This window comes from Aspergillus luchuensis, chromosome 7 (genome assembly GCF_016861625.1).
Source record: "Aspergillus luchuensis IFO 4308 DNA, chromosome 7, nearly complete sequence".
Taxonomy (NCBI): Eukaryota; Fungi; Ascomycota; class Eurotiomycetes; order Eurotiales; family Aspergillaceae; genus Aspergillus; species Aspergillus luchuensis.
Window position 1 is genome coordinate 1613528 of NC_054855.1, and position 12187 is coordinate 1625714.

At 48.9% G+C, this 12187-nt stretch overlaps 6 protein-coding genes across 6 annotated transcripts; 1 reads left to right on the forward strand and 5 right to left on the reverse strand.

Annotated features, from left to right (window-relative positions):
* Positions 1–1532: 1532 nt before the first annotated feature.
* AKAW2_70562A (uncharacterized protein) lies at positions 1533–1886 on the reverse strand (the record flags this gene model as incomplete). The annotated part of the gene is made up of 1 exon (XM_041683158.1): positions 1533–1886. One exon carries the CDS (start codon positions 1884–1886, stop codon positions 1533–1535), a length of 354 nt encoding a protein of 117 aa, XP_041547446.1.
* A 65-nt stretch (positions 1887–1951) lies between these two features.
* AKAW2_70563A (uncharacterized protein) lies at positions 1952–2425 on the reverse strand (the record flags this gene model as incomplete). Its single annotated transcript, XM_041683159.1, has 1 exon — positions 1952–2425. One exon carries the CDS (start codon positions 2423–2425, stop codon positions 1952–1954), a length of 474 nt encoding a protein of 157 aa, XP_041547447.1.
* Positions 2426–2897: 472 nt separating this feature from the next.
* On the reverse strand, positions 2898–3753 carry AKAW2_70564A (uncharacterized protein; the record flags this gene model as incomplete). Its single annotated transcript, XM_041683160.1, has 3 exons — positions 2898–3166; positions 3219–3635; positions 3696–3753. 3 exons carry the CDS (start codon positions 3751–3753, stop codon positions 2898–2900), a joined length of 744 nt encoding a protein of 247 aa, XP_041547448.1.
* A 706-nt stretch (positions 3754–4459) lies between these two features.
* On the reverse strand, positions 4460–6088 carry AKAW2_70565A (aldehyde dehydrogenase; the record flags this gene model as incomplete). Its single annotated transcript, XM_041683161.1, has 4 exons — positions 4460–4604; positions 4669–5120; positions 5186–5579; positions 5628–6088. 4 exons carry the CDS (start codon positions 6086–6088, stop codon positions 4460–4462), a joined length of 1452 nt encoding a protein of 483 aa, XP_041547449.1.
* A 2445-nt stretch (positions 6089–8533) lies between these two features.
* AKAW2_70566S (uncharacterized protein) lies at positions 8534–9715 on the forward strand (the record flags this gene model as incomplete). The annotated part of the gene is made up of 3 exons (XM_041683162.1): positions 8534–8720; positions 8785–8855; positions 8912–9715. 3 exons carry the CDS (start codon positions 8534–8536, stop codon positions 9713–9715), a joined length of 1062 nt encoding a protein of 353 aa, XP_041547450.1.
* Positions 9716–10294: 579 nt separating this feature from the next.
* On the reverse strand, positions 10295–11601 carry AKAW2_70567A (uncharacterized protein; the record flags this gene model as incomplete). Its single annotated transcript, XM_041683163.1, has 2 exons — positions 10295–10327; positions 10384–11601. 2 exons carry the CDS (start codon positions 11599–11601, stop codon positions 10295–10297), a joined length of 1251 nt encoding a protein of 416 aa, XP_041547451.1.
* Between the last annotated feature and the right edge of the window lie 586 nt (positions 11602–12187).

Consider the following 12187-nt stretch of genomic DNA (forward strand, 5'->3'; position numbering starts at 1 on the left):
CATACAACACACACATAATACAAACATACACAGTACTCCCCACATACCAACAACCGATCCCTCTCTCCCCCGTCACCTGACCCTCCCGGCAATTGACCACCACCTCACATTCCCACCAATCAGCATCCCGTGATTGAATTCCGACGACTCAACTACGTAATGACGTAGATCCGTCCCGTTTATTGAACTTGCCTTTTTGGGAAGGTTCGATTGCCGTCGCAAATCTTTTGTTTTTTGTAGGGGTTTGCAACTCACTAAACAGACCGCGTTCTGCATGCATCTTGTTTACTGTCTACTAAGTTGCACTACTACTGCTTAATACATATTGAATCTGAGATCTGTTTTCTTAGCGCCGTATGTATGTATGTATGTATGTAACTGGTCAGTACAGGGTTGACGGACGGACGGGCGAGAGAGAAAGTGAGAGAGAGAGTGTGAGGTTTCGGGAATAGATACCCCGAACGACTCAGTTAGCTTCTGAGCATGAAGATACTCTCGGGGTTATTATTGGCAATTAGATACACCGAAAAGTTGTGTATGTTTTTTTTTTCGGGTTTGCTTTTGCACAGCAGTAATATATGGACTAAAATGGTCTAATTAATTTAGTATCATAGAGCTAATTGTATGATGCCGTACTGGTAGCCATTCAGACTATAACAATCTAGAACACACTGTCTCCGAAAAAGCAAACTAATTTGCTCCATATCTCACCAGCTACTAGTCCACCACCTCGCTAGACATCATCTCTGCTGTCCCTTCATCAAGCACACCACTATTCGGATTCTCAAGCTTATTCGCCCAGATACCTGGAGACTGCCTGTCGGCAACTAGCAACGAAATAGTTGGCTTGATTGTCGATCCGGGTCTGAGTTTGTGATCATGGTTGCTGAAGATCGGTAAGGTGCATCAAAGTCGTACCGTATCATGTCAGTCCCAGTGAGGCCAGCATCCTGGAGCTCTTGGTTCCATCTCTCTGGGATCATGTAAGGCCCGTCGCGTCGTCTGTCCTCACCTATCCACCACGAAGGCAATGCTCCCTATCGAAATGAATCAGAAGGTGCACATATGAATACGATAACCTGTCACGGCGCTAACTAGAAGACCAAAACAATATATCTCGTTCATCTGAATCGCAGACGGAGAGGTACATTTGAGCAATATACGTTATGTGAACACTTACCATAATATAATCGGTATACAGTGCTTCTACTCCAGACGTTTAGCACGGAACTAATAACGCAAAACTTCTTCAAGACGCCTCTACCTGAGTGCAACTCATGAAGCAGAAAGTACCCATTTGGGGAAAGCAGCTTCCTAATATGTTCCAACGAACGTGTCAAGCTTGGAGTTGTACGGAGGGCCTGCATAGTATGTTAGTGACCCCAAGCTCTTTCATCCAAAGAAGTCTCACATTGGATGCGATAATGAGATCGAATGCGGATTCTGCGAGTCCTTGTTCCAGAGGATCACGTCTGATGTCCAAAGTCACATGTTGCATGTTTTTGTAAGATCCAAATCTGCTACGAGCTTCCTCAACACATGTAATTGGAGTACATGGGCACTCCCAAGTTGTATAACGAACGCAATGCAGCTGCGGTGGCCGTTCCAGTGCCCCCGCCAATCTCTAATATACGTAACCCTGGTTTTAGATGGCAGAGTAGGATCCAGAAATGACTCCAGTCAACATACTTCTGACCCCAAGCGTAGTATTGCCCCATCAGATTGTTGTTATTGAGTAGGTTTAGCGCAGTGGCTTTATCAGCTATGATGTCTTCGCAGTTTGTATCAATCTGTTTCATGCAGACAACTGGGATCATGGGGTCTTCTTCATGTACTAGTTCGGAGCGTAGATCTTCAATGATGGCCTCCTTTTCCACAGTTGACATCAGAGCCTACCTGTCATGATAGGAATTCAATATCTGAGTATTGTTGTATATATTAGCTTCTTTAGTCAAAAGCCAATCCTTCCACTTGGATAAATGCGAGGCTTGTGGCTGAATATGCTTGATCTTCTCACTGTCTGTAAGATGTGCATTCCTGCAATTGTATTCGTCTGGTCTAGGGTCTCCACTAGGGATTTGGACATCTCGAAGTGTGGGAGCAACATCTGAGGCTGCTGGAAATCAATGTCAGGCCTCCATTGAACCGGAGCCATAAGTGGGATGGGCCTTATATTTCCTTCACTGCCATGTGAGGAGAGCATCCCGCGCTTCATGGAAAGTACGACCTTGCCTTCGAACATCGCAGTTGCATCCCCAGTGAAGTTACCAGTTTCCTGTTTGACATCCACATTAACGTCCATGTATTCGCCAACGCTCCTGACGAGCAAGTGCTCAATTGAAGAGAGAATGGCATTCTTGATAATGCGTCGGCAAACTCCTGCTGCGCCTGTGACACTCATAAGCTGAAGACATTGATCAAGCATAGTTGGGTGGATAAGGTAATGGCTCTCATGTTGCTTCACTAGGTTCACACTGGCTGAGGCTCTTCCACCTAACGGGTCGGCAGAAATATTCTGTAAACCGCGAAACTGGGGACCATAAGAAAGCCCAAGTTCTGACAGAGCCTCATACAATTTTCAGAAGAGACTTGGCGCGCATAACGCGGAATTTTGATCTGGCAAGGCTCATGCTCGGCTCCTGCCCGGACTTGACCGCTGCAGAATTCCGTCCAAACACTGCCATCGTGGCTTGCTATTACGAAAGAATACCACTCTGAATTCATCATGTCATTGAAGGCAACTGGCTTGAGAGACGTGATAATTTCCACGCTACCCGTCTCATCTATGACCAGAGGGCTCATGAATAGCACGTTCTTCGCAGCAAATCCCTCAGTGCCTGGGTTGAGCTGTCGGACTGCTTCACCTGCCATAGCGATGCAACAAGCTGCAGGAAATACTACATGACCCCGGAGGATATGGTCAGCAAGCCATGGGGACCTATTTCGAGTAGTATATTGGCCTTGTCTTCCTTTAGCAGATTTCTCACTGCATCTGCAAAAAGAACGGTACACTCAAGGTTCCTTCTCCAGTAGGCCGCGCCAAGCTCCTGAGGGTCTGTCACCACGGCCGTAGTGACACTTGACAGCATCGGCAGCATATGGGAGTTTATTTGCAAGTGACCTGCTAGAGAGGCCTCATAAAGGGGCCTCAGGCACTTCATTTGTTCTGATGCCATGTAAGTACCAATTCCCTTTGTTGCGATATACTGGTGACTCACGTGAGTGATTTGCGATCTTGAGCCCAAGGTTTCTGCAAAAGATATCAGAAAGATCATTTCTAACCTTCTCCACTTCAATATCGATTTTACTTTTTTCACCGGATAGAGTGACACCTTGAGGACTATCCCTGCATGCGATTACCACTCCGTCTTCGAGATATAGATTAACCTCGTCGCTAGAGAGGCCAATACTCGCCATTTCTCCCAGACCCATTTTTTGTTTGGCCAGCTTACCGCGATAATATGCGAGTATCATAGCCGACTTTTCCGAGATAGCGCCTGCTGCATAAGCAGCAGCAGCTGGCCGCACTCTCCAGGATGCGAGAAGGTTGACAAGCCCTATCTGAATGGCCGTACAGAGTGGCTGACAGAATTCCGCTTCAGTAACGCGTGAGTCGCTTGTCCGGCACAGCTCCTCTTTAAGGCCTGTTAGTAAACAGTTCGTGCTTGCCAATGTAGAGAGAACACCCGACTCACCCTGGAGAGACCATGGTGGATCTTGAAGACCTTTCAGGGCTCTCTCAAGCCTTAACATATCTTCCTGAAAACAAAAATATTTCTCCAATAGTTCTTTCCCCATACCTGCCCACTGGGATCCTTGGCCAGTATAAACGAAAGAACGCTGAGGTGAGACTTGAGCGCAGGAAAATTGAAAATTGAAGATCGCAAGGGAAATTCTAAGGAAGCCACACATGATGCTAAGTTACAGATGAAGCAGTAAGGTCAGCAAAGACATGAGGTAAGAGGACCATCATGCTCAAGTTGTTCTATTATCCATTCGGCGCTGTCTCCCGCAGTATTTGGCTGCTGAAGTTTAGTTAATGGAGGTAAGCTGAGCTTGAGGTTCACAGAGCAAACCTTTTGGCCGTGTGGCACATGATCGAAAGCCACTCAGGTAGTACTTGTGAGACTTGTCGGTCGCCTCGTATGTCAGTAACCACATAACCTAATCACCTGACAGGCTTGCATCTATCGGAATACTGAAACATGAATGAGAGCAAGTAGGCACTCATAATTTTACAACGGCAATCAAATCCCGTGTCAGAATGGCGGAAGGTTGTTTGTTATAGTAGAATATAATTCTTGGAAAATCATTCGAAATCTGTGAATACGGTTGAAAATATTAGAGAACCCTCAGGCCTTTTATTCTGCATATAATGCCCTCGAGGCAGCAACCGTCGGAATTTTTTTATGCTAAATTGACGCTCGTATGTATGTAGAGGAATGCTCCGCAATCCTAACTAATCCATCCACGTCACACTCTTCGTAACCAGGAATTCCTCCAGGCCCTGGGACGCATTGAACCGGCCCCATCCACTGTTCTTAACTCCACCGTGCGGCAGGACAGCTTCGTCATGGATGGTCATACTGTTGATGTGAACGGCACTGCAAACCATCAGTTAGTTCCTCAGTCCTTAAGAGACAGACGCATAGAGGGATTATGGCTTACCCTGACTGGATCTTGCGGGCCATGGCCAGGCCCTTGCGTAGATCTTCGGTGAAGACGGCCGCGGACAAACCATAGCCACTACCATTGGCGATCTTGATTGCCTCTTCATCGCTCTCAACAATCATGCATGCTGCCAAGGAGGCAAAGGCCTCTTCTTGCCAAGCGGCCATCTTTTCATTGACACCACCCAGGAGTACAGGCGCCATCCGAACGCCATTTTCTGATTGAGCGGAGTCCCGGTCAACAGATCCGTGGATCAAGTGGGCTCCACCTGCCAGAGCATCTTTGACGAGGTTGCTAACCCGTGCTTTTGACGCCATGTTTACCAAAGTCGGAGGCTGAGACGCAGGGTCAACGCTGGATGTGAGTGCCTCCTTCAGCGCCTCGATAAAGACGGGTGCAATGGAAGAGTGAACAAGAATGCGATCAGTTGCCATGCAGATTTGGCCAGACTATGCAAAGTCAGTCATCGGAAGCGAGAATAAAGTAGTAAAGGGTGTAAAGGCGAGCTACATACGTTCAAATAAGCGCCCCCAAGCACTCCCTTTACAGCAGTCTTGATATCAGCATCTGCACAGACGATGGCGCTGTTCTTGCCTCCCAACTCCATCAAGCATGGCTTGAGATTCTGACCACAAGCGCCCGCAATCTTTCTGCCTACGGCCGTGCTGCCGGTGAAATTGATCTTGCGCACGGCCGGGTGCTCGATCATGGCGTTAACTACTTCGGGGGCATCCTGGGGTCGGCATGATACCAAATTCAGACAACCAGCAGGTAAGCCTGCATCATGGAAAGCGCGCGCAAGTGCCCAGTACGAGCAAGGAGAGAGCTCGGAAGATTTCAAGATAGTCGTGTTGCCTGCCGCAAGTGCACAGGCTGCAGAACGGACTCCAAACACATATGGAGCATTCCTGCTAGGTCAGTCGATAATTCACATGTAGGAATGCTGACGGACTTACCAGGGCACGATCCCGAGGATCACCCCCATGGGCTCCTTGTAGATCATGGCACTTTGGCCCTCCTCTTCAACAACCGGGACGCTACCACAAATGGAAGTGATGCGCCCCGCGATATCCCTCAACATGCGGATCCCGAGTGGAACGATAAAATGCTGTGACGCACCCACATCTGCGCCCATCTCGGTTCGCATATATTCGGCATTCTGCTCGAGGCGGCTCTCCAAAATGTCGGCCGCCTTCAGCAGGAGATCACGCCGAACTGTGGGTTTTGTTTGCGACCAGGAAGGGAAAGCTGCCTCTGCGGCCTCAACTGCGCGGATAGCATCTTGAGCTGAGGCTGATGCAGTTGTCCAACAGGTCTGGTTAGTATATGGGCTAATGACGTCGAAAGTAGAGCCCGTGCATTCCTCTTGACCGTTGATGATCAATGGGATCACCGGTGGGCGGGCAGGTGCAGCCATTGTAGGGTCTGTAAAAGTAGGGGTGCGGGTAGAAACAAACGATAGTATGTGTTCACGAACGAAACATTCAAGCAATAGGGGTATCCCACCAGGGGGTTAACAATCGGAATTAATAAGTAAGATGCAGTTTGAAGGACTGAACCACAATCGAAGACCCTGCATTTGGTGGGAGAGTCAGCCGAGGAGTCAATTGATTACACAAACAAAGCCAATTCTACAAACACGACCCCACCTTTCCAGCTCGGCGGGGGGGAAGCCCTCACTCCAGCCACGTGTGACAACTGCCTCAGGATTGTTCCCAGGACCAATGTATTCTCCCTAAAGTTAAAATCACTATCCTATACACATATGAAACTCGCTACGTTGAGCGTGCCACCATTTCCAAAGATGGTGAAGGGCATAAAATTGAAAGGAGACCAATTCTCAGATAGGGGTTCTACGGAGTACTCTCGGGTTTCATGCCACGGCAAATCCAAGTACCGACTTGTCACTATTTAACATGACTATTTACTCCCTACTCCATACCCCTGATGTCTTACTAGTAGTCTGTGGTGACCATTAGACAGCTAAGAATGCTAAGACTCATCTCACTACATATATAGTCGATCAATGTTATGCATGCGTGCTGCAGACGAACAGGGATGGGGCCTTGTTCATACTGGGCCAGTTAAGGTGGCTCTCCAATCCACTTTTAAGAGACCATTGAGGAAACTATTCCAATAGCCGCAACTTTATGCATTGCAAGCCATGTGCTCGCTGACGTGAGAGAAATCAAGACTGTTGCCTTCCACGTACCTTTCTTCGGAAGCGCCGAGGTTGATCGTTGAGTTTAGGTAACGCTCGGCCCTTTTGGGAACCGGCGGCTGTCGATCAAAAAAGCCACCCGTGGTTCGGCTAATCAAAGCATTTGGATCAAACAGACATGGAACGGAAAGAGAAGCGGGAAGAAAGCGGAAAGAGAGGAAACTTCAACGATACCTGGATGGCTACATTCTAATAGCCTTTTAGACGAATACCAGTGAGTGTGCTACATGCCTCATTGCGAGTCATTATTACCACCTCATCCAGGGCGGTGGAGTAGCTGGGACAGTCTGGCCGAGTACTACTGCGATGAGTGAAAATTTCTGAATGACTGCAAATTGGCAGAGTCGCTCATGATTGGAGGAGCTGAAACCACAGTTCTCCAGTTTCAAGGAGCATGGGGCTGAATATACCCATCTGAGTTCCTTAGGGTTCCCGATAGGCTCTTCTATACCCACCTCACCCCTCGTCAGCCATCGCCTGATCCGCTTGTGCGAAAACACGGAATGCGCACTCAACAGTGAGTGCAATTGAATTCGCGATCGCCCTGAGTAACTTGTTTTATACTGCAGATTATGGGATGAAGAAGATATTGCAGATCAATAAATTCAATAGCAGAAAAATAAACTTCCGAATTACCCCAAGCCTGGGGGGGGTTCTTCACTGATCTACTATCAACATGATGGAGAGTGAAACACTCTGGCGCTATCACCGCCCATTGCGTATGCTCGCCACAATTAATACACTTGGAGCCAGGGTTCCTAGGCCGTGGATCCCGAGATCCCGATACATTGGAGCCAAGTGTGAAATAGACCAGCTGAAGGTAGATTGGGATCTATATTAACTGATATTACGCCGGAAATTACCTTGCATGACCCTGATGAATTGAGGTTGAAGCACAAGTCGGGAATCACGGCGATTATGTTGCCAAATGAATTATCTATACTATCCGGGCTGCCAGTATTACTGTTTGCAAATCCAATGATGGCTTGTTCCTTGCCACGAGGGTGGTCTGTCTGTCAACATCAGAGTGGACACATTGGAACCACTCCGACTCAAGTCATACGACCGGCTCCACTTGCTTAGCACACCATGGAGGCTATCAGCGTGCACTGGTGAATGGTTTTTCGGGTGCGTTTCAAAGAACCAAAAATTCCAGTTTGCGGATTGTGTGGAAAAAGAGGCACCCGCAAATGAGAGGCTTGCTTTTAAGCTCACAAGATGATGGGTCCTTTGGCTCCCTGCTCTATGGGCGCGGTGAGTATCCTCATACGGAAAGAGGGCCCATATCTAGATCTACCACTTTTCCCTGCGATCAAGCGTTCGAGGTATGATACCCTTGGTCCACTTCATACATATTCAATAGGCTTCCACCTTATTTTGTAGCTCTGTCCTTTTCCCCCATTTCACATAGTAGTTCATGCTTCGGCATATACTCGGGTTGCCTTCGTTATATCTCAGCACCCTCCCTCCATTTTACTTGAACATTCGTTATCAACACTCATTTCCATATCTACCGCCCAAATGGACTACTAAGCGTAATGATCGCAGGCATCATATTGCTTACCCTCGCTCAATCAAACACTCATTCATACCCATTCTTCATTTCCTAAAACCATTGTTCCCAGTAACACCCTGTCCAACATGGCTCCTACATCGAGAGGAGTTGAAATGATAAGCATCGTTACGGTGCTTGTTAGTCTCGCATTTTTAGCAGCCATTCTACGCATAGTCGCCCGATTCAAACGCAAAGTACATTTCGGGGTGGACGACTACCTATGCTTCGCATGCATGCTCCTGCTAATCGGCATGCTCATCGAACTGTCTCTTTGTGAGCTATCCTAAAGAATATTCACCAATACATAGTATTTGGCCTCGCTAATAATCAATCAAAGGGGTCACCATCGGCGGCAATGGCTCTCATCAAAGCAACTTGAGCAACGAAACAATGATGATTTTCTACAAAGTACCAACTGCCCCTACCACATTCACATTCCATCTTCACCAACTAATCCACCTCAGATCTTCCTCGCCAACCAATTCACCTACTTCTCCCTCTGTCCCCTCATCAAAGTCTCAATCGTCTGCTTCTACCGCCGCATCTTCACCACCCGCACCTTCCAATGGACATCCTTCAGCATCAACGTCCTCATAAGCCTCTGGGGCCTGGGCGTCTTCCTCGCCTGCGCTCTCCAATGCCGCCCTCTAAAAGCCTACTGGGACCAAAGCGTCGACGGCCAATGCCTAGACGGCTATACCCTAATCGTTGTCAACCAGATCTTCAACGTGGTCATGGATTTCGTCCTCCTAGCCCTTCCCATCCCCTTAATCTGGGGTCTCCACCGCGCCTGGCAAGACAAACTCGCCATCAACGGCGTCTTCGCTCTCGGCGGCTTCGTTTGCTTCGCGAGTATCTTCCGCGTTGTCGTCCTCTTCTGGATCAATGAGTCCGATATGACCTATACCGTCTATCAAGCTACGCTATGGACGCACATTGAGCCCTCCATTGGGCTGATTTGCTCTTGTCTGCCCACCATCCGAGGCCTGTTTCCGAGAGGAAAGCTCTCGAGCAATAACTACAAGTACCGGAACGAGGTCCCCTATTATGGGAATACCGATGTTAGTACCTCGAACTTTGTGGCTACGGGTCGCAAGACTTCCACTGCGGAGTCGATTAAGTTGGAGAATGGTGTCCCGAGAAGGTCGAATTCGAGTGAGGGCGGTCTGCCCTCCAGTGTTAAGAGTAATGATACTAGCTGGCTGGATATTACTGTTCGCACGGAAATTGATGTTAGGCAAGATCATCTGCCGCGGTATTTGAGATGAGGTCGATGGACTGTCAGACTTGGTTCTTCTACAGACCTTCTTTCGCCTCGGCTTTTGTATATGCCAGTCGAGCTTCACGCTCTTGTGGCGAGCAACGCCGTTATGAGCGATCGTGTCGGGGTGTTTGACATCCCCCCGCCCCTGAGCTTCGATTTTATGCATCGTGCCTGAAATGGTACAGACCCATCCGCTTAGCGGTGTCGCGCACAGCTATATGGCACGTCGCTGTATCCCTGCGCGTGCATATGCTACTACCTGCCACAGCAGATGAGATTTGTCTCTTTGCATACATAAAGAGGCAACTCGGAATTGTCTATGGGTACACAGATTTGGATTGCCCTCTGGCTTGAGACATGGCCAATTTTGATAATCATCCGGGCCTCTCGATACATCGTTTCCGACACAGCTCACAGCTCCTGATCTTCACCTACATGCGACGCACGATATAACATACGCTTCTAACGACCATCAACCACATGTATCATGTATCATGTATTCTGCACATTTTGTTATCATTACGCCTGTGAAGCAAACATGTCGCTAGCTAATTTCTGATTCATGGTGTATCATTTCATACCGTCAATGCACTGTCGGCTGTCCAGCTGCAAAATCCTACTTTTATGTTAGCTCACTTTAGTCCGCAGTAGCACTCAAGTAATAGGACTCACCGGAAACGCATTGGTGATGCTCGTAGCCACTCTCTCCACATCTTCAGCTAAACCCTGCACTCCAGCATCCCACTGTCGGATATGCTGTCCTGTAGTGGCATTCCCTCCGTCAAAGTATATTATCCCATCAATCTGATCAATACTCCCCTTCAAACGACCCTGCTCGACCATCCTCGCCGCATAATCCTCCGCCTTCTCCCCCGCCGTGAAGTCCCCACTCCCCTGGAGCCCCAGGATCGCACCCAACGCATCAGTCGTAATATTCTCGTAGAGCTTGCTAGCCGCAACCAAATTGTGTTCAACAACAGCCTTATCCAGCACGGTAGACCCATCCGCCGTCACAGCCAACTGATGCGGCGCCAACCGCTGCGCAAACGCAGCCACCTCCTCCGGATTCAGCAACCGATCCAGGAACATTTTCTCCAGGATAGCGAACTCATCCACCGACGTCGACCGATCATCCTTATACAGCGTAGCGAGGATCCGAGACCGCTGCGGTCCAGCCGGAGCGAGCACCGCGCACCGAATAGCAGCCGCCAAAGCCTGCAGCCGATCCTGTTCATCCACTCCCGCCGCAAGACTAACATTGAAGTATTCCTGACTAGCATCGAGAAAGCGTCGACGAGCATCTAGAATACGAGCCTGGGATAGCTTGAAATGCAGCTTCAACTCGTGATCCTCGATCTTACTCGGCAGGTTCTTTATGCGATTCAAGAACGCTTCCGCACTGGTGGTATCATCCTCCTCGAGGTAGTATCTCACGATCCGAATCCATAGTCGCACCTTGGCGGCGTCGGAGACTAGCCGCTGCGAACTGTCGATGTGGATGCCCTGCAGGGCTTTCGCAGCGTCGGTGTACTGGCCTTCGGCTTCGTAGGCATCTGCGAGGAGCTCGCGGATCTGTGCATCTTGTTCTTCGACGGAGGTGGAGCGGGATTGGAGGAGGGTGATGGCGTGTTGACCGACGCTGATTTGGGTTTCTTGGGTGAGTTTGCGGAGGACGGCGATGAAGGAGTCGAGGATGGGGCGGGCGGCGACGATGCTGATGTCTTCGCTGAGGACGGAGTCCAGGAAGTAGATTAGGTCTCTGGAGATCTGGGGTTCTGTGGATGTTGCTACGATGTCGCTGAGGAGGTTGTTGTAGAGCTGCAGCTTGTTTTGGGGGTTCGCGGAGGATTCGATCTCCGCGAGGGCGGAGGTGATTTTTTGGGAGGCCATATGGGTGTGGTTATGAGACTGGTATGTGATTGTGAGGTTGATGTGGGTTATGGTACTCGAGTAGGCGGGTAATTGCGGGTGGAAGTGGTGTTGGTGTTCTCTTGATGGGCAGAGGGGTTGATGAGGTGGTGTACGTCAGGAATATGGCGTGGAATGCCGATGGAGGAGAAGTGAAGCTGGGGAGCTTATCGATAAGGGACTACAAGCACAGCACTCAATGCAGCACATCTAATTTAGAGATTTGTAACGTTCTTTGACTACTGACCTTGAGCAAAATTATACAATGGGGTATTCCTGTCTAATGCTTGAGTACTCTGACCCTTCATGGTATACTAAGACCCCGTCCTGTACCTCTCCAAGAAATACATTCCTAGTCACGGGGGTTACCGCCTCAGGATACGGATTTTCCAAATATTGTGTGGGCTGACTTGGAACAGCCGTGTCTAGTAGTTTGGGCAAAAGCGAATTAACCAAAAGAATCTTTAGGTTAATGTTAAAGTTGAAAGCTAGGCCGCTGAGGCAGAAGTATGAATGGAATTGTGTTAATGTTTTCCTATTCAAAGCGCAAGTTGCCCACCGCCTTTGA